Source organism: Meles meles, chromosome 16 (assembly GCF_922984935.1).
Source record: "Meles meles chromosome 16, mMelMel3.1 paternal haplotype, whole genome shotgun sequence".
Lineage (NCBI taxonomy): Eukaryota > Metazoa > Chordata > Mammalia > Carnivora > Mustelidae > Meles > Meles meles.
The window spans coordinates 48,810,876-48,833,128 of record NC_060081.1 but is presented as its reverse complement, the minus strand read 5'-3'; the positions used below and the strand labels follow the sequence as shown (position 1 = coordinate 48,833,128).

The 22,253-nt window shown below is 39.9% G+C and overlaps 1 protein-coding gene across 3 annotated transcripts in view; it reads left to right on the top strand.

Moving 5' to 3' along the window:
• Window positions 1-22,253, top strand: part of PLCB1 (phospholipase C beta 1) — a 694,978-nt gene that overhangs the window by 609,348 nt on the left and 63,377 nt on the right. The window contains exons 29-32 of one of the 3 annotated variants that reach the window (XM_045980930.1): window positions 48-137; window positions 797-854; window positions 1,461-1,547; window positions 12,660-12,777. In XM_045980930.1, the coding sequence (XP_045836886.1) occupies window positions 48-137; window positions 797-854; window positions 1,461-1,547; window positions 12,660-12,758 (334 nt within the window). In that variant the 3' untranslated portion in view covers window positions 12,759-12,777. Of the gene's footprint in view, window positions 1-47; window positions 138-796; window positions 855-1,460; window positions 1,548-10,509; window positions 10,772-12,659; window positions 12,778-22,253 lie in introns of those variants that run through there. The other 2 variants (XM_045980929.1, XM_045980928.1) reach the window with 2 other exon arrangements.

The window sequence follows — 22,253 nt, the reverse complement described above, 5'->3', positions numbered from 1 at the left end:
GCTGTTTATTTACCTCCCTCCGCCTTTTACTTCTGTTTTGACTTCAGAGAGAAGAAGGAGTTAAAGAAGAAGATGGACAAAAAAAGGCAGGAGAAGATAACAGAAGCTAAATCCAAAGACAAAAGTCAAATGGAAGAGTAAGGAGAAAGAACCCCTTCTCCCTTACCTGTCACCGGGGGATTATTTTATTCCATTTAGGATAAGAAATTTTTTTTTTTAAGATTTTATTTGACAGACAGAGATCACAAGTAGGCAGAGAGACAGACAGAAGCAGGCCTCCCCACTAAGCAGAGAGCCCAAAGCGGGGCTCAATCCCAGGACCCCGAGATCATGACCTGAGCCAAAGGCAGAGGCTTAACCCACTGAACCACCCAGGCACCCGCAGGATAACAACTTCTTAACCACCCAAAAACCCATCTGTGAAACTTCTCCTCTAATTAACCTTTCCAAAGAGCCCTTTTGTAAAGTTTTTAACATGGAAATCACAGCGCAGTTCAGCAAAGAACTAAGGCGCAGCCAGGGATCCTTGGAGTAAAGAGTTGTCCTTAGGGGGAAAAAAAACCCCAATTCTTAGTTCCCATGCTGTCGGGCCACGTTCCCAGCAGTTAGCAAAAACAGAGCTTGCTCGCCGGTGGGCCGAACCTGCTTTCTGTCCAGAGCTAGCAGGCTCTACCTTTCTTGCAGCAGCAATGAGAATGTAGAAAGTTCTGGAAACTTTCATCTGAAAGTCCAAGGTGCACCTATTTGTTGATGCTGAATGACGTCATATAATGATCAAGTTGTCATTTGCTCTTAGGGAAAAGACAGAGATGATCCGGTCATACATCCAAGAGGTGGTGCAGTACATCAAGAGGGTACGTCAGTTAATCTCTCTCTGTTTCGCAAACCACATACGAATGTTCTGCAAGCACAGTGTGAGCCTCTGAGGGAAATGCCGCGCCTGGTATCCGTTGATCACCAGCACCTGGGAGAGCTGCTTTACAGAGCAGCCGTTCTGTAATCAGTGTTTCTGCAAGTTTAATTGCAAACCTATGGATAAAAAGGGCCATTGAAAAATAGATGTCAAGAATCCTTTCCAAAGACAGGAGCCCAGAAGTATAAGGTCAATGGGAGAGCCCCCAAAAGAACGTGTCGTTGTCATCACCGCAAAGAAAAATGGCCACCTCCAAAGGCACTTCTCCGGTTTTTAAGTTGATATTACAGAAATTTTCAAACATTAACAAAAATGTTAATTTTTATTAAATCAACATAATCTATAGATCACCCCCACCCCGACCCTGTGTCCCCATCACCCAGAACCCACGTTTACCAACCATCTCCTACACTTGTAAGGACAGTTCTTGCTCAGGATATGAAATAATTCAATGTATGCCACAGATCTGAAAAGCTTTCCATTTTTTTCTGAAAACATTCCCTTGCACATTTACATGAAAATGACTTTCTTTGTAACTTTCTTGTAGTTAGAAGAGGCCCAAAGTAAACGGCAAGAAAAACTTGTAGAGAAACACAAGGAGATACGTCAGCAGATCCTGGACGAAAAGCCCAAGGTAAACTGAACCAAGTAATAACACGCAATAACTTCATTTTCTTTCCGTTCAATTAAAATAAGATCTCTGTAGGTCATGTACCTTGCACACGGTCTCAGAGCTGTTCCTATAGGGTAAACTCCTGTATCTCCCTCAACCATGGTGAAAATCTTTCCAGCGATATTCAGTACACATTTATCATCTACTGGTGAGCTTTACACATTGCAAATGCTCAAACCCAGATCCTGACATCTTGGTTGCAGTTGGTCTGAAGTGTGGTTCAGATGTCTTTGAAGTACTTTCCCTCTCTCCCTGCCAGAAATGAGAGAATTAGTGGAATTAACCAGGCCTCTTCGGTTCTGATAAAATATTGTAATGGCGGACTCTGTCCAGCAGAGGACGTCCTGTACCAAAATCACCCCGGTTTTTAGCCAACAAAATGTTCTCATAAACCAGAAAAAGAAAAAAAAAAAAAAGAACACATCTTCCCCCCACCCCCTTTAATAGTATATTGTGGCTCCTTTTAAAAATTATCTTATCCTTATTGTTCAGTCAAAATCAACTGTTTTTCATTAATATTAAATTTACACAAACTGATCATCTATAAATCATATACTTGTAGGTTGGCAAACAGCATCTTGATTTTAGATCATTACATACATTTTGATTCATCACTGAATATTTGTCTGTGAAAAAATGTGCTTTTCAGTTTTATTATTTTTCTATGCATAGTTAAAAATATCTACGCTAAAAGGTATTGCTGTTCCATACAAGTACTCATGAACCTGCAAAGTTTAAATGTTGTTTTCATTTCATTGTATAGTCCATTCATCAATTTACTGCTTATAGAATTTTTTGTGGCTGATTATAAATATATTTTTACAGTTATTTCTGATTTTCTCCTTTTGTATTTATTAGACAGGAGATTTACTTAACATTTTTAACTCCTGAAGTTTTTAGGCCTAGAAATATAGATGAAGCAGTAATGAAAATCTGAGAATTAATAATTACCTAAACATGCTGCTAATTTTTATGTCTTTCATGTAAACATGCAATTTGAATATTCTTAGTCATCATCTTGAGTTGATTATGCATTAGTAATAAGTTTTAGGATAATTTCAGAAATTGCTGTACTTTCCATTTAGGATTGATCTTTCAAAATGTTTGGAGCAAAAGATTCAGGTCCAGCTGGAATTTAAGAAACACATTAACACCTTAATAATCAGTCCCAGGTGATATATTCACATATACACATTTTTAATCCATGCTGTCTAAAGTCACATGTCATTACTTTGTACACTGATATAATATACCCTGGTTATGACTGCTATCTCATTAACCAGTTTTTGTATTTAAAAAATATATATCTCTTCTAAGATATTGTTGTTCCCACAGAGTTTTATTTTGCTTTGTTTTTGTTTGTGGTCTAAAATCATCAGTTACTTGTCTCACAGATACAGTGCAATCACAAATGTGTTTTGATTATATAACTCACTATAAAAAACCCTACAAATAGATTCTGTTACTGCACTAGGTCTCATGATTAAAATCAACTTTGGTAGGTGTTAAAGCACCTGTAAACTTCTGCACTTAGTATAACTACACATTAGAAGAATAAGTGTTGGGCAGCTTATCAGTCAAGGTGCATTCTGTAGCAGTTTTACAGAAAACCCAGTTAAAACTGGCTTACACAATACAAAATTTAGTAAGTCATATTATTGAAAGTTCAGACATGTCACAGTTTGAGGATTGGTTAATCTAACAGCTCACCAACCTCATCAAGAGTCCAGGTATTTTCAGAATTTCTACCATGCCATCTCACTTTGTTGCCTTTCATGCCTGAGCTGTAAACCTGTAGTCACAAGATGGCTGCCATAGCTCCATGCATCACAACACTACATAAAACCATTCAAAGGCAATGTCTTCATCTTACAGAATTAAGGAAAACTTTCCTAAATCTTCCTGATACGCTTCTCCGCATTGGCTAAGATTATGCCATATACCCATTCCTAAACCAATCACAGGCAGGTGGGTGTCATTTGCATGACTGATTTAGTGCAATTAAGGCTCACTCAAAAGGGTGGAGTCCAGCTTCTCCTCAGTATCATAGTCAACAGGCATCTGAACAAAACTGATGTTTTGTTATCAAAGAAATAGAAATAGCAATTAGGTAGATAATTAACAGTGTGTGCCACTACCATATTTATACCAATTTCCCATTTCTTCTTTTTTTGGTCCTTAGCAAGATGTCTGAAGTGTTTCTATGAATTTATAATAGTTCTTTTGCCTTCATTTGTGTTTTGTTTTGTTTGTAAAATTCTGGGCCTGTCTGTACATGATCAGTTTAGTCTGCCCAAATATAGATAATTATCAGAATCAGTGGTGCTATGGACTGAATTGTGTCCTCCAGAATTCGCATGTTGAAGCTCTAACCCCCAAAGTCATGGTATATGGAGAAGAGGCCTTTTTGAGGTTTATTGATTCTACTTTTATTTTTTCATTTTTATTGAAGTATAGTTAATATACAGTGTTTATATTAGTTTCAGGTGTGCAATATAATGATTCAACAATTTATACATTACTTAATGCTCATCATGATAAATGTACTCTTAATCCCCTTCACCTATTTCTTCCATCCCTCCATCCTTCCACCCTCCCCTCTGGCTACCACCAATTTGTAATCTGTATTTGAAGTCTGGATTTTTTTTGTCTCACTCTCTTTTTTTTTTTTAATTTGTTTTGTTTCTTAAATTCTACATATGAGTGAAATCATATGGCATTTGTCTTTCTCTGTCTGCCTCATTTCACTCAGCATAATATCCTCTAGCTCCATCCATGGTATTGCAAATGGCAAGATCTCATTCTTTTTTTTTATGGCTGAGTAATATTCCATTGTATAAATATACTTAATTTTTTTAACCCATTCATCTATGGATGGACACTTGTGTTTCTTCCATATCTTGGCTATTGTAAATAATGCTACAGTAAACATAGGGGTACATGTACTTTTTCAAATTAGTGATTTGGTTTCTTTGGGTAAATACCCAGTAGTGGATACACTGGAGACGCCGTACTGTTTTCCCCAGGGGCTGTACCAATCTGCATTCCTACCAACCGTGCTTGGGGGTTCCTTTTTTCCACAGTCTCATCAGCATTGATTTCTGTTTCCTTCATTTTTCACTTAATAGGAACAACAGTGATATCTCTCTGCTTTTCATCCATGTTGCCCTTACTACCATTTTGTGTCTGGATTTGAAGGTTGCCCTTGGAGATTTTTGGGTTCATGTCAAATGAAAGCATTTATTAAGAGGTATTCTTCAAGGCTTAAGAAATGTTGTGCTTTAGAACCATGACTTTAACAGTAACATAAGAAATCGTGACAGTTAATATTGTAGGACACCGTGGCTCATCAAAGGAAATGTCTGTGATAAGAAATAACAATAATAAACAGTGAAATGAATAAGATAAAATGTAGGTTATGTGGAGAAAGCACAAAGCACGGGGAAGCAAATATAGGCAAGTGAAAGTCCAGACCGGCATAGCATTCATCCACACTCCTGTAATTGTTGGATGTGGACCAGAAATAGGATAGCACTGGCTTTGAAATAATCCCTCTTCACATCCAGTATCAGAATGATCTTTTAAAGCTAGACATAGATATGAGGGAAATTAACAAAAGCAGAAACAATAAAGAAAGAACAGTAACTCAAGGGACTGAGAACAACCAGCAGTATTTATAAAAGGTTAACTGAGTCCATTGCATTCAGTCAGAAAGATGAGAAAGTGGAATGGTTTTATGACATCTAAATTTATGAGCTGTTCTATCACTGAATGTTGGGCAAAGAAATTGAGTTGACTTTATAGTAGGTAATATTAAAGATAATTACAATCTTTCTATGAAAAGGAAAGCATGGCAAACTTTGCCAGAGGTTACTGAGGGGAGTAGAGTTCTTTCTTCAAATATTTTAAGATGCAATGAGCAGTTTTATACCTCGAAAACAATAATGGCTAATATTTTGCCTACAGCAAATATATACACTACATGGCATCATATGTTTTCCCATTTGTTAGTTTCTTTCACCAACACGTCAAATATAATCACTTAGTTTCTCTTCGTCCACTTATTCTAACTAATGTAATAACGTGTTTAATGTTCCTAACATCCTCCAAAACAGGGAGGAAGCTATTTTTACATGCCTATATTTTCCTACTATTACTATTTTGAGCTGTTCTGAACCACAATTACAAGCTGCAGAGTTTTCCAACCTTTTGATAACCAAACAACTCCTTGAAAATTAAACAAGTATTTTTTTAACAAAAGAAATTTGAAAACCCAATTGCTGAAAGACAACAGCTCTTCAATGGCAAGGAGTTCTGGCTGGATGTAGAGCGAACTACATATGAAGATTAATCCAAAGTGTAACCTTGTAACCTTTTACTCGACCACGGGCTTATGATCTGTAAGTATTAACTCAAGTTCCTAAAATTGTTGCCATCCTCCAATAGAGCAGTCGGAAGACAATGGGCCTCAGTCAAGACCATTTCATTTCCATACTGGGACCAAGGACTTCCATTCTACTGGCACATATTTGGTAGAGAACCAAATTTGGCCAGACACAGTGTGAAAATTTATTTTAGAATGTCCAACTTTGTGACATGCACTAGGCCTTTTTCATGTATAGACTCTATTTTTCCCCCACAAAAAAGAGATCAATGAGTCTATTCCTTTTGCAAGTAATTCTTGAGGCCATTGGGGAAAATGGAAGTAGGTGATTTCTAGAGGCAACTCAATTTGATGTAGAATTACCCTATGCATTCCTGTACATAAATCCTTCTGAAATTTCTTAAGTTACAAACAGCAGTAGACATCCTTGAAAGAGAATACCCAGTTCCTTTTCAGTTAAGTTCTACATTCTTAAGAAATGTTCAGTTGCGTGTATCCTAGCAGTGAAATATTTAATTCAGTCCCTGAGGGTATGCTATTTTCAGCTTTGTTCAAGGTGTGTCTTTTTATGAAATCTATAGCTGCAGAGTCCTTAAGATGGATGCAATAAACCCCACCAATTATATAGGTGACATAATTGGTTTCCTTGGGATTTCCATCCCTGGGTTTGCCAAGACCACTAGGAAAAGTATATACGTGTACAAAGGGTGACAGAAGCAACTGACAACCCAACTGCCAGTAGAGAGAAACCATACCTTCTGTGGTCACGTCCAACTCTGAACTGATTGATTATAAAAAGGACACTCTGCCTTTCTCCTGAACACTTCAAAAAGATTTATTTAACATGTTGAAGCATTGTTAATCAGAGTCGCCACAAATCTGCCACAAATATTCCAATGTATATTGATCACTTTGCAGCCACGCGCTCTCATTACAAGAAGAATCATCTTTTGAGGGGACTTTTTAATGCACCATCTCCATAACCTCATAAAACAGTCAATAAATCTGGAATTTACTTTTTCTCTGACACTTAATTTGTCTTTGATGCTTCTTAGAACACAGGTTTTCTGTTTTAAATTGAGCTCATCAATAAGAGAGAATTTCAGGAAGCTTTAGGGCATTTTAATTTATAGTGAAAGAACATTTCATCATGTGGCCTACTGGCTCTTGTTTTTTTCTTCTACCAGGGGAATACAGACTGATTTTCCTCATTTCCCTGACATCTTTGAATGAGCAGGATGAGTGACTCATCCTTCTGAGTGAAGTTAGTTTCGTCAGATCTACCACTGAGCCCTGAGACAGAACTCTCAATGAAGTGATTTCAGTCCTGCCTTGCAGTGTTCAGGGAGAAAGAGACTAGGGCATTTAAAGCAAAGGCCTTTTCCTTTACATGATTCATTTGTGTGTTCCTTGATCCTTTGCAACTTGATGGGGGAAATGTGGATTCTTCCTGCCATCACCCATTGGACCTCCTCAACAAAGCCAGACCACGGAGTGCAAATCGGCTGCCTGTTGACTATGTTTTGCTCATTGTCAAGTTTTGGTAGACCCAACCAATGGTTTGTTTTTTGTGTGTTTTTTTTCCTGTGGAAGAAACTTTTTTTTCCCCCATTGGTATCAGTGTGAAGAATTGCCTTTTAAAAAATGTAGTTATTCATTCTTTTCTATTTTTTTCTTTTTTCTTTTTTATTTATTTATTTGACAGAGAAAGATCACAAGTAGAGAGGCAGGCAGAGAGGGGGGGGGGGAAGCAGGCTCCCTGCTGAGCAGAGAGCCCGATGCGGGACTCGATCCCAGGACCCTGGGATCATGACCTGAGCCGAAGGCAGAGGCTTAACCCACTGAGCCACCCAGGCGCCCCTCAGTATTTTCTTGAATGTAAAGCTAGGATACATTGACTCTTCTGGGCAGTGCTAGAACATTAGAACAGTTTGACTCTGTCTCCTCCTGATTTATTTTTGAAATTTATTAATGATTGTGTGCACATCTCTAAACAAATAAGACATTCTTATGCTATGTTATACTGTCAGTGTTGATTTAGACTTATCTACATATTCACAAGATTTTTTGTTCAGCATTCTTTCTTGTGTCTCAGACTGTCCATTTGGGACCATTATTTTCTACATCCTTTAGAAGTTCCTTTTTAGAGTCTACCAATGACAAACTCTTTGGGGGTTTTGGTTTTGTTTTCATTTTTGTCTGAGAATAAATATGTCTTTATTTTACCTTCATTCTGGAAGGATACTTTGACTGGGTATAAAATTTTAGGCTGGCAGTTATTTTCTTTTAGCACACTGAAGATAAAATTTCCCTGTCCTCTGCTTTCTCTTATTATGGAGAAGCTGTTAGTATTAGTGTAATTATTTGATAATAGCTTGTATTTTTCCTCCTTTTCTTGCATTTAGGATTTTGTGTGTGTGTGTTTGTTCTATGCAGTTTTTCTAAAATGTCTCTAAATATGTATTTGAGGTGGCTGGATGGATAACTTCCTTCACTTTAGAAACTCAGCCATCATGTCAGCAAAAATGGCTTCCATCACATTATTTACATGTAAAATAAAATGGACCTTTACTCCATCAACTCAATCTTGTAACTCTTTTCAGTATTTTCCATCTTTTCATTTCTCTGTGCTACCCAGTGGACAATTTTTCTGACCCTTTTTCTAATTCACCAAAAATTTATTTACAGTGCTCTTCTACTTTTCTACTGGGTTTTTAATCCTAGCTTTTGTGTTCTATTTGATTCCATAAGTGCTATTTGGTTTATTTTCAAATCTACAATCTGTATGTTTCACTTACTATAGGGAAAGTTTCCCCTAAGATTCCTCATTCTGTACAGGGCACAGGCTTTGAGTTGTGACCCCACCGCACCAGGCTTTCAAAAGATGGTTTCAATTTCCAGCATTAGCAAAGCCCATTAGGGCACAAGTGACTTCTCTGTCTACATTTGAGGTTCTGCAGTTTAAGCCTGATCATTCTTTAAATTTTTGTGGTTCTTAGTTTCTTTGAAGAAATGATTTTCGATCTTGAATCTAACTTTTTTAGTTGTTTTCAGTGAGAAGAATGGCCCGAGTAACCTAACCAGGAATAGAAAATCCCTACATGGTCTTTCTAATATGTTTAAATTCATTAATACCTGTATTGATTGGAGTTCACCTAGAGAAGCAGAACCTGCAAAAGATTGAGTCTTTACCACAGAGCTGAACACACACACACACACACCTGAACCAGGAGTCAGAGCAACTAAAGAAAGGCCCAAAGGGAAGGGAAAGTAATTCCAAACCCCATTCAACTTATATGCAAAAACATGTGTGTGTTATAGATGGCCACTGCCTCCCTCCTCAGCCCTCCACCTCTCGGGAGAGTCTCCCCTGTAGCTCACCTTACCTGGAAAGGGAAATCTGGGAAATGTAGTTCAGCCTAGGCAAGGCAGCATATTACAAAATCCGCATGCTATTATTTAATACTTGGAAATCTTCTGAATAATTTCAAGGCACCTGGGTGGCTCAGTCATTTAAGTTCCTACCTTTGCTCAAGTCTTGATCCCAGGGTCCTGGGATCAAGCTCCACGTTGGGCTCACTCTGCAGTGGGGAGCCTACTTCTGAACCTTCTCCTCCCAGCTCCTCCTCTCTCTCGCTATCTCTTTCTCTCAAATAAAAAAATAAAATCTTTAAAAATAAAAATAAATAATTTCTCTTTAATAATTAGATTATATAAGGGTATCTGGCTGACTCAGTCAGTGGAACATGTGACTCTATCTCAGGGCTATGAGTTCAAGCCCTACACTGGGTATAGAGATTACTTAAAAATAAAATAAAACTTTTAAAAAATTAGATTATGTGATTACAGAGAGCCAACCTGTAAACAAATCTCTAGGGCAGAGAAGGGGCTCCCCTCAGGCCTGCATGGCATTCCCCAGGCTGCCTCGTGGATTCCTGTTATTCATTAGCCCCTGTAAGGCAACTAGGTTTGAGACTTAAACAAAATTGGAATGGAGATTCACGTGGTTTCATTGATTCCTCCTCCTTTTCTCTACCCTGTTAATGAAATAAATTCTTTCCTCTTTCTTTGTCCTTACTTTCTTTCCTAAAGATGAAGAAATATGGGAGTACAGTGATGGGTTTATAGTTTGGAGGGGAGGGTTTCCAAAGAGAATGCTCATCACTTACTAGAGCAGAGAGTGTATGTGTTGACGGGGTTCAAATTCTTCCCAGCAAGAACTGAGATCAATATCACGAATAAGATTGCCCTTAACAAAAGAGTTCACACAACCCTGGATGGCCTACAAAACCTTTTGGGTTCACTTCTACTCTGCGTGCCTATCATTGAGCATGATTTATGTGAATTTTGCCAATAGAAATTAGATGATTTGACCCAAATGTATCTCTAGTTTGTTTTTAAAGCCCTGCTTTGGTATAACCAGAATAATAAAAAGAGTCAGACATGCACCCCTTAAATACTATTTAAGGCAAGGAATGGAAAGATTTAATTACCTCAGGTACCACTACCTGATTTTACCATGGCCCTCAATATTTTCAGGGGAAGGATGGCAAATTCAAACCACAAGAAATATGTACCTGGAGAATATCTAAAAAGGAGATGTCCTGGTGCTTTGAAACATTTGATGAAGCAGCATGTGGAGACCAGAGAAAAAGCTATTGCAGAAGGAAAAATGCATGACCAGTGAGCCGAAAAATGCTAAAGGAAATTTCAGTTCAAAATGGGAAAAGCAGTTTCTAAAAGCAAGAATCACATTCTCTGTTTCCCACGTATTCTGCCCAAGGTCAAATTAATGTAGCAAACCTACCACTTGGAGTCCTGGAGTCTTCTATATTTATTATAATGATTTGCTGAGGATAATCTTTGAATTTGGTGAGGAGGTCTTTGAGTTTGTAGCTGAAACCCAGGTTCCAGTAGTATTTCCATATTCCAAAGAGTTTTATTTCAAAGAGTTTTATTAATAGAATTGGATTTAATTTCTGCTAGTGTTTGTAATGGAATAATAAACAGTTCATGATGTTTCTGGCAGTTTGCATGCATTCTCCACTACATATTCTCCATACTCTCTGTGACCATCACAGACACACATGCACACGTGCACACATGCGTTCACACACAAACAACTTGATACAATTGGGGAGAAGCTTACTATGTTTAACTGTTTTGGTATCAAAATGGATTTTGCCCTCCAGAATTATGCTAGCAGGAGAAATCCTGTCTCAGATAGTAGTCAGCAGCATTTATATGGTTTGGATGACATGGAGAAAATAGGAAATTATGTTGTCTTCTAGCTTTGGCTGGAAAGCATTTTTGTTTTTGTTTTTTCCTTTGAATCTCACATTTTTTTAAAGTAGTTCTTATATTTTAGGAACTACATAATGAGCTGTTGCAATTCTTTAATTGATTATCAGGACTTTCTTGTAGGTGAGATCACAAATACTGCAGGACTTGCAAAATGCTATGGAAGGGTTAGGACATCTTTATAATTGTTAAGGAACCAATTGCAGTGCCATTAACCCAGTCAAAGCCACCATCATTTCTCAACTGGATTTCTCAATAACCTCCTAAATGGTCTTCCCACTTCCACATGTGCCCACTCACAATCTGCTCCCAACAGGGCAGACAGAGTCATCTTTTAGAACATAAATCAGCTCACTCTCCAGTTCAAGACTCTTTCGTGGCTCCCATCTCTCTGAGAAATAAAAGTCTGCAAGGTCTGACATGATCTGACGGCACTTTGCTGTATCTCCCCTTCGTTTCCTCATTGACCTATTCTCTGCTCCAGACATCCTGGCTTCCTTGCTGGGACCCGACAAGCCAAGCCGATGTCACCCTGGACTGTTGTATGGATCTCTGCCCAGAATGTTCATCTCTCAAGGGTCTGCTTGGGCACCTCCCTTCTATGGCTCAAGTCTTTGCTCAAAACTTTCTTTTCAAAGAGGCCTTCTATGACCACTTTAGTTAAATGTGCACTCTTCCTACCACTTCCCCATTCCTGGTATCTCCCCTTCCTTTTATTCTGCTCTACTTTCTGTGTTTCAGAGCATTTATCATCTTCTCTTATTAGGTCATTTACTTCTTTCTTAGATGTGTTGTTCAATGTTGATCCCTCCCCAGTAGAACACAAGCTGCTTTTACATTGGAGGGCAGGGGCTTGGACTGTTTTGCTCACTGAGGCTCTTGAGTTCTAGGCACCGAAGAACAATGCCTGGCACATAGTTGGTGCTTGATACATATTTTTTAACAAACGAGTTATGTAGAGGACTAACAAAACTAACATCATGTATTTAAAAAATAGTTTTCTCTCTTTGAGACAGAAAAGTATAGCCATTCAGCCCAGACTCATTGGGCTGCATTGTTCAGTTGCTGTCAGGGATTCAATACAGTCTCTTTTCAAGTTTCTTGGGAGTAGTGCGATTTTGTAAAGAATTTTTCGAAACTACTAGTTACAATCATATTTAACATCTAATTCCTACAGAGGGCAGGCAAGAACCAAGGACAGTTCCATTGCCAATCCCATTGTGTTTGTGGTCCGAAGCACTGGAATAGACAAAGGAGATGGAGATTTTAAATCTCCATTCTAGAAGGTATTCCAAGAGAGCTCCCAGACCAAGAGTTTGAAACAGCCAATGATTAGAAATCAATTTCAATGCCACAAAAATGACAGCCTCCCTTTTTTTCCCACACAGGGGGACGGTTCCTCCTCATTCTTGTCGGAAACTTGCCATGAGGATCCCTCTGTTTCCCCCAACTTTACTCCCCCCAATCCTCAAGCTCTCAAGTGGTGACCACCGTCCTTCCGGCCAGGTAGGACTGGATGGGAGGGGTCGCTTTTGAGAGAGGGGTGGCATGTGGCCATCAGGTTTATAGGCATCATGGACTCGCTCCTTTGTTTTTCCCACTGCCCCGGACCCCCACCCCCTCCAGCCTTTCTCTACATTCCCATCCTTTTCCTGCCGTAGTTTCTAGCTATACCCATGATGCAACTGATTCTTCTTTACCTGTATTCCCCTGGTGTTTATTTTCTCATCATTGTTCTCTCTTCTTAATATCAATTCCATTCTCCACTATTGTCTTCTTCCTCTCTTCATTTTATTTCTCTAGTTGCAAAACTGGCTTCCTTTTAGAACTCGATCTTTCTCTCTTACACTCGGACTGTTATTTCTGCTTTTGAGACATTTTTAAGTTCCTACTTCTTGCAGCCTTGGTTGCCTACAGTCTTACTATCTTAAACTCCAGTGGGATTAAATTAACTCTCAAGGAGTATTCCTGAACCACTCCATTCGATTGACTACACCTATCCTTTCAAAAATCCAGCAAAATCATTGTATTCCCACATGATATTTTGAATTCAGGGGATAGCTCGGGATTTCCTGATTCTCTAAAATCAAGAGCCCTTGAAAAGACCTCACTAATAGGGATGCCTGGGCCGGGGGCTGCTGGTTGGAGCAAAATGAAGGTCAGAGGTTTAGAGAGGATTTTAACTTGCCAGAGGAAATGCATTATGAAACCTACTGTATTCCTCTTGCTAATAGGAAAACTGGCCAAAGCCATTCCAGTGCGTTCGCATTTTAGAGAGGAAAGAGGTGTTATTGTGATGGTAGAGAAAGCAGAATACATCTATTCTGATGTATTGAAAGCAGAGACCTACAACAAGGCTTATGATGTTTTCATCTTCAAGCACTCGACCTGTGAAGCCATACGTTTAGAAACATGTCGAAGAATTAGTGAAAACAACTTCACTGGGGGAAAAAAAAAGCTGTAATTTCTTTCTTGTTCTCTACATCCATCAGCACACGCAGTGGTGGTTAGCTCAACACTTCCCAACTTCAGTGAGTGTATGAATTATCTGGAGATCCTATGAAAATGCAGATTCTGATTCCGGGGGTCTGGGTGGGACCTGAGATCTGAATTTCTCGCCTGATTCCAGGGGATGCCCTTGCTGCCACATTTCCAGGGATCCCATTTGAGAAGCAGGGATCTAGTACATTCTTACCCCTCCTGGCTTTAGCACCTGCAAGGAAAAGCTTTAAGCTGCTTTCCTGCTGGTTTATTGTATTTTGAGTTTTGGGCCTTATCACGAGCCTGACCCTTCGAGACCTTTTTATTTTTTTACTACAGACTGTGACACTAGAGAAAGGCGGAGAATGCCATCTGAGAGCAAAGCCCCAGCCTGGCTATGAATTCTATCCTTGTCCCCCCGATCTGTGATGCTCTTGTTCCTGTGGTGACCTTGTGATAAAGCCCAGGCGGAAAGGTGGGGGTTGGGGGCGGGCGGGCAGGCAACATTGATCAGGGAGGGAGACCTTGACAATGACTTCTTCAGTTGGCTATAAATGTTCAGGGTGTTTTTTTTAAGTCATCAGGTATCAGCATCGTTGGATTTTTTGCTTGTTTGTTTTTGATGTTTGCTGTTACTGTTTTGGTGTTTTTGAAAGTTATTGTGAAACATTTAATACCACAGGTAGAATATTGAATTCTCTCCAAGGAGGTAAATGGCAATGGGGCTCAGAACCCACGACTTGGGTTTTGTTTTTCAAAACAAATGCAAGAGAGACCTAAGGACCACATTTTAGTTGCTGGGTTTCATCAGGCTTCTAATGGCTGGTCCTCGACTTGTTTTTCCTTTAGAAGGTCAACTGAGCTTCCAGAGTTACAAAAATATTTGTTTTCAAAAGAGACAGGTATTCCCACAATACCTGGGCATTAAGAAAATCTTTAATCACATCATTAGTTTGGTCCCTTCAGCTTTTCACATATAAAAGACAATATAAAAATAAACCAATTTCACATGTTCTGGGGGAAAATAGGTTTCATTGTTAATACAGAACAAAAAATTGCACTGTTTTGTATCTGGAAAAGAACAAAAAGTCCTTCTCCGCCAGTCTATGAAAGGTACATTTTGGGCCATGTTTACTATTTCCCCCAAATGTTTCTCGCTTATCTCATACCTTCCCATTGATAGACTACCGCTGAACACAAAATGAATGAATCAAAAGTAATAGTAGATAAAGCCATCCCACATTTTCTAGAAAAGAGTGATTTTTTTCCCTCTAAGATTAATACAAAGAGTACTCCTCATGTAAATACATGAAATTTCACATTTTTAAATTTGTGAACACGAACCTTCACTGATGAAAATTATATTTCTTGGTATCCACTAGAGATTAATGAATGGAGCTGTAAAGGTTAGTCATCCTTTCAACCATAGTAACTTCTATTTTTTGGTAAATACAAATCACTAGACAACAAGATTGCAAATAAAAAAGGATGTTTGCTTATTTTGTGTATATATGGACCTTTGCATAAAGGTGTGTGTGTGTGTACATATATATGCACACCAATGTCTATAAAAATGCTGGTGATATAGCATTGGAAAATTTTCAATTTATGCAAAGAATTTATTAAGTGCCTTCTTTATTCTGGGCTGTGCCTATATTGATTTCAATAGAGAGCACAAAAGAGCAAAAAACACAGGTCCTACCTGCTTTTAAATAATAAAGCGCAATTCAAGGCCAGAGAAGAGCATTAAAAAGGGTTTTCACCCCTGACGTTTACATAATAACAGAAACAACTATAGCATTTATTGAGCACCTACTATGCTGCCGAGCACCTTCAAGGCATATCACAAATGTTATCCTAGTCGTCTGGACATTGCACAGTGGAGGAAATTAAGGTTCAGAAAAATTAATAAACTTTCCCAAGGTCATACAAAGAGTGTCTGACCTTGGAGACCACAAGTCGTGTATTGTGCCCTTCAGCTTTCTCAGTAAATATCTGAAGCTATGGTTTTATGACCTAGATGTCAAGGGTGTGATATCTCTTCTCACATTTCATGGACAGGCAAGCAATAAAGGTACACCACCTTTGCCTCAGTATAAACATCTGTAAAATGGGGAGATTACCTAGCAGGCTTGCTGTCGAAAGAAGGAGATCTCTCCGAATGGCTAGAAGGGAGGGACACATTCACATACACCAAACACTGTTTCTTTCCTGGTGGTATACTCCAGCCTTCATAAGATCACAACTCAATCTGGCCAGGGATTGAGCCCCCAAAATGATCACAACAACAAGAGGATTTAAATCTCATAGGCAGAATGTTCAAGTTTCTCAGTATCCCTTTTTTCTAAACCAATGTCTTAGAGAAGATGTTCTCGCAGGACTAGATGTTAGAACACCCCTGCGAACCCAAGGCTCAGCTCTGGGGTTTCCCTGTTGGCTGCAGCTCCCAGGCCATGGATGAGAGGCAGACCACTGTTTTCTGTGCTCATCACATCCAGTGGGCAAGTAATGCCCTGCAGAGGGGAGACTGAGACTCAGTGTGACCTGCACAAGTGGGTTAAGGATTTTGAGACAACCTTCTCTGCCCATGGCTCTTAGGGCTCACCACTCCCCTCTGTAAAGCATGAGGATTGAGGATGGACACGCTCACCCCCTCCCAACCCTGATCCTCTTCCTCCCTCCTTTCTTCTCTGCTTCATCCAGCTTGTGTGTATGGGTGCTGAGTTCAAACCTACATTGCTTTACTTCCCTGAAGATCTTCTTGCTTCTCTCTCCTCTCTGCATGGTTCCCTCTGGAACACCCTCATTAACTACCACCTCCTTCTTCCTCTTAGAAATTTGTGTCCTGAATGATAGGAGATAGAAGTTAGGGTACATATTCTACTTTGTGCCAAGGTTAAGCAGTTGTTTATATGGCTTTCATTTATTCATTCAAATAATATGTACTCAGCCCTGGTGTTTATCTTTGAAGTGACTAAGAAATCTAAAGGAACATCCTGGAAGAAAAACATCTTTTTTTTTTAGATGGGTTTTAATCCTCTGTCATGTCACAGGATAGGGTTTCTCCTTTTGCTCCAGAGTTTGAGTGAAGGGAACTGCTTTGAGGTAACTCATAAAACATTTAAGTAAGAAACAAAGAAAATTTTCCTAGTGTAGGAACATCTAAATGCCTAGATTCCCAAGGGTTATTGTGGATCTCTTCAAAGATCGTTAAATATGGCAACAAAAGGGCTGTCTACAAGCAACCTTTTCCTGACCTCCTTTGAGTCCAGAAAGTGTACGATTAATTAAACCCAGAAGTTTGCCACTGAAATAATAGGTATGAGATCCAGAGGATTCAAGGTGTTGGAGGACTCATTAAATAGGGTTGCATAAATATCATGCTGAAAGATTTAATGAGTCCATAGAGTCACTTATAGAGCAATGAAGCTGAGATGACCTAGAAAAAAATAAATTAGAATCGATATTGTGCTTCCGAATTAACAACTATAGATTGCTATATTAGCACCTGAGATGAATTCTATAATTACATCTTAAAGCATCTTTGTGTTCTCATCCCAGGCAAAATGAAAATTGCTTATTTTTAGCATTTTACTTGCCAGTCATCAAAATGCATGTATATAGGCGTCTTTATTTCTGTGATCTTGAGGAACCATGAAATGCTTTAAGGAGCTACAACTACGTAAATAGTGTTCGTTTTTTCTTTTTGAATAATTCAGCTAATACTTACTGGATGCCTGCTGTATATCAGGCACCAGGCTAGATGCTGGGACAAGAAAGCAATGCAAAAAAGATGCAAAGCTTGCCCCCACCTCAGATTGCTTGCAGCCCAGCACAGCTCTGTCCTAGAGAACTTTCTGCAGGGATGGAAATGTTCCATGTCTGAGAGCTCAATGCAACAGCCACCAGCCACAGGTGGTTAGCAAGTGTCTGAAGTGCTTAAGGCAACTGAAGTATTGAATTTTAATTATATTTAAATCGTAATTAAATTTAAAGACAGCCACATGTGGCCAGTGGCTAATATACAGGCAGCACAGAAAGTATGCTGCATCTTAATTTCTAATATGTAATCTACCTTTCTTTAAAGGATGCCAAGGTGTGGTGGGGGGGGGGTGCCTGGGTGGCTCAGTCAGCTAAGCAGCCAACTCTTCATTTTGACCCAGGTCGTGATCTCTGGGTCCTGGAATGGAGTCTCACATCGGGCTCTGCACCCAGTGGGGAGTCTGCTCGAGGATTCTCTCTCTCCCTCTCTCCCTTCCCATACACACACACTCTCTCTCTGTCTCTCTCTCTCAGTCTCTCTTTCTCAAATAAATAAAAAACACTTTAAAAAAGTAAAAGATTCAAAGGATTTGTGTTAGAACAAAAAAAAAAAACCGCTACGATCATCACTAACATAGAGCTGTTTATGGGGGAAGAAGGCCTGACACAACTGGGGGAAACCAAGGAAGGCTTCCCAGAGGTGGTAACCCTTGACCAGTAGGATTAAGTAGAAGTTTATCAAGCAGAGGAGCAGACAGGAAGGAATTCCTCGTGACCTTGTGACAGAGCCTGAGGTATGAGTATCGTGTTAACTGTTACGGAATTGCATTATTTGCGTGCTGTATTAGTCAGTTTGGGCAGCCATATCAAAATATCTCAGACAGGGTGGCCTAAACACCAGAAACTTCTCTTCTGACACTTGTGCAGCGTAAGGTCCAAGCGTAAGATCAAGGTGCCAGAGGGCTGGTTTCTGTGAGACGTCTCTCCTTGGCTTGCTGACACTGCCTTCTTGCTGTAACCTCCTGTGGCCTTTGACCTGCCCTTGTGCACAGAGCGAGCTCTGGTGTCTCTCCCTCTTATAAGAATGCCAGTCCTATCAGATTAGGACTCCATCATTATGACCTCATTTAATTTAATCACATCCCTAAGGACCCCATCTCCAAATAAGTCGCATATGTTGGGGTTTCAACATAAGAGCTTTGAAGAGACACCATTAGGTCCATAAAACATGTCATTCGTTCAATAAGCAAATAGCTTTTTCTCTGGGTTCTTTCCCTACCCCCTTCCCCTAGGGAGGTGAGACCTACCTCACACTCAGCTCACACAAATTTATAGAAAAACTGTCATCTATTGATCTAGCATATGATGATTCTAATCATTGCTTTTGATTTACCCATTGATAGATACATAGAGTTCTAGAAAAAACATCTAAATTAAGGTGCACGTCTCGGAACTCAAACATAATTAAATATTGCTCAAGCAAATATTAATATTACTTTTCCTTTATTCTCTGAAGATAAGCCAGTGGTAAGTTGGAGTTGGTCAGACTAGCTCACAAGATGTTAATTTTTAAAATTTTCTGGGATTCTGTGAGCCAGTGGTTAAAAGCAGCCATTATAAAAATGTAAATTACATACACTTACCATTAAACAAATTATATTAAAAACAAAGATAACAGATACCCAAAACTCAGCTCACAGATGTACACAGGGTTCCTGTTGCCACTTACCACAGCCGCAAACACTGTTACCCATCTGTTAAAAACAAAACAAAACTTTCTGTGGAAATGTGATTTATTACCTTTTTAAAACCTGTATTTCTTTGTTTCCTTCACCAGAAAGGGGCAGTGCTGCCTTCCTGACCCATGGACTCTCAGTCCCTGCAGATAAAATATTTTGGGGACAACAGAAAAGTCCCCTAAAACATAAATGTAGCATTGACAACATCTTTATAACCCATCCAGCCGTGTCTTCTACCTCAAAATTGCCTCAACCGTAACATAATATCCCTCCCAGTGCTAATACTACCCTGCAGCTATTACTAAGCTTATACTCCATTCATTTGAAAGGGGACACTTTTGTTCCTCCTAAAAGTTTTAAGTGACAATAAGTGAAATAGAATACAAAACCTCTGGGATAAATAGCCATTTTCGGGTTAAGCTTTATTTTCTGTTGGAAACATCTCTCCCACTGTTGCTCTTCTTTTTTTTCCCTTTTTTTAAGATTATATTTACTTATTTGAGGACAAGAGCGAGATTGAGAGAGAGAGAAGAGAGAGCATGAGCAGGGGGAGGGGCAGAGGGGAGGGACAAGCCAACTCCATGCTCAGCGGGGAGCCTGACACAGGGCTCCATCCCAGGACCCCAAGATCATGACCTGAACTGAAGTCAGACACTTAACCGACCGAGCCACCCATGCACCCCTCTACTGTTGCCTTTTTATACCACTTCCAGACAAGTAAGGAGGTGCTCATGTTTTGAACATGAAATGCCATTTAGCAGAATGCACACCCAATCATTGATAAACACTACAGTTAAGTCTCTAAAATCTGAAGCCCAGGAAGTGAAAGTACCTGTCTAAGGAGACAGAGCAAACAGGGGCCCAGTTTCCTGCTCCAGGTAGACACATTGAATGGACACCACAACGCATCTTGCTTTTTTCATGAAAACCCTGTTCATTTAGGATTTCTTTTATCACCATAACACCCTATGAGGCTCTTATGAGGGTGATTATAGAAGAAGAAATTCAAGCAGTAAAGATTAAGTGATTGGAAGTTTTCACCCTTTCCCTGGGTATAACTTATATCCCCAAATCTGAGAATCATGAATCTAGAACACATTTGAGCATAGAATGGCTACAATTCTTGGCAAGAGAGGGAAAAGAGAAGGGATCCCAAGACGGAGATCCAGATAGCTCCACATTTTAAGAGTTTGGTAGAGGCAATACAGCCTGAAAGAGACTGAAGAGGTACAACCTGTGAGATAGGAGGGAGACCAAGACTGTCAGAGTAGCCAAGAGGAAAAAATGATGCACAGTGTCTACAGCGACTGAGTGGTACGTAAGGGCATCCTTTGACTTTAACCAGAATGCCTGTGTGCCTTTGGTATTAGTGATGGGTTGGTGGGAACATGAGAGTTAGGACCAGATAACAGTAGGATAAACAGGATAGGAGGGATGAGGGACTGTTTACCTATCACTCTTCCGGAAGCCCAGACTTGAAGGGAAAGAGAAATCTGGAATAGTTGTGGGGACATCCATTGGCGAAGTGATTAATTGGTACTTCTAACTTATGGTCCGGTCTAGTTTATCATGAGATGACTAAATAAATCACTTATTTTAGTTTATCATGAGATGACTAAAGAGATCACCTATCTTACTATCTGTCAGGGTTGTGTTTTTCTCTGAGGAATCAGAGTTCCTCAGTAGAAAAACGAGATCTTAATGAGTGTATGGCATAAACTATCAAGAGCTATCAAGAAGAATAAAGGGTTGTCCTAGACACTGGTTCAATGTTGGGTCATTTTTTCTTGGTATTTAGTACATTAACAATAATACTGATAGAGCTTGTGTGATGGTCCCCAGAGCTGATCCACAAGGACCCAAAGCCTGCAGTGGTGACTACACAAAGCCTAGGAAGTGAATTACAATTCACTCTGCCTTGTGTAGCAATGAAACTACTTTGCACATGATAAACTGATATATTTTCTTTTCTCTTTAAGCATCCTCCTTCCCTCCCTATCCTTCCTGAATCATAGCTCCAGGAAAGGGAAGGAGGGGGTTCCCTGAGGGAGAAGAGTCTCATTAGCAGGGCAGAAATCTTGAAAAACAGGAGATTTCTATAGAGGGAGGGATTTTAGCTTCTTTGAACACAGACCAGCTTAAGGGGTCTTACCGTATGCCCAGCAATCATAGGACTCGGGGTGGGCCACCAAGAAGGAAGAAAGTGTACCCCTCCCACCCTGAGAACTGTGGGAAGAAGTAGAGCGAGAGCAGAGAGCAGGAAGTGAGATTTGTATGTACCTCTGTCACTTTTCCTCCACGGGTCAAAATCTGGAAGGTTCTCATATCACGTGCATCTCAGAGGGAACAGGCAAGGTCCTGTGTGCCCTGGTGACAAAAAGTGGTGGTATTGAAGGGGCTGGTGGAAGCCCAAGAACAAGAGAGAGATGCTCCCTCAGACCAGTTGGCTCAGGCCATGGATGGACTCAAGCAGCGACAACCAATCAATCACCCCAGGGGGCCAGCAGCCATTACTCAGCGGAGAAGTCTAGAGTAGCCACTTCACAGCAGAGACCTGTGAGGATATAGAAGGAAGCCTTGTGAGTCTGAGCCTGCTGACTCTTCTTCTCCAGCTTTGAAGGCAGTCTGAGTTCTGAAATAGACTTAGCTGCCATTTCGAGGAGCTAGAAATCAGAGGAACATCTCTGAAAAGCTGAACTTCACCCAAAGAGATTGATTCATGCAAGAAGCTTTTAAAACTTGTTCTATAGGGAGTGGAATTTTGAAGGAACTCTGAGGAAACTATCGTTTGTTGTTGTTTTAAAAATTTTATTTATTTGAGAGAAAGCAAAAGAGAGAGAGCAAGCGGGCACGAGCAGGGGGAGCAGCAGGCAGAGGCAGACGGAGAAGCAGATTCTCCGCTGAGCAGGGAGCCCCATATAAGACTCGATCCCAGGACCCCAGGATCTCGACCGGATCCGAAGGCAGATGCTTAATAGACAGAGCCACCAAGATGCCCCG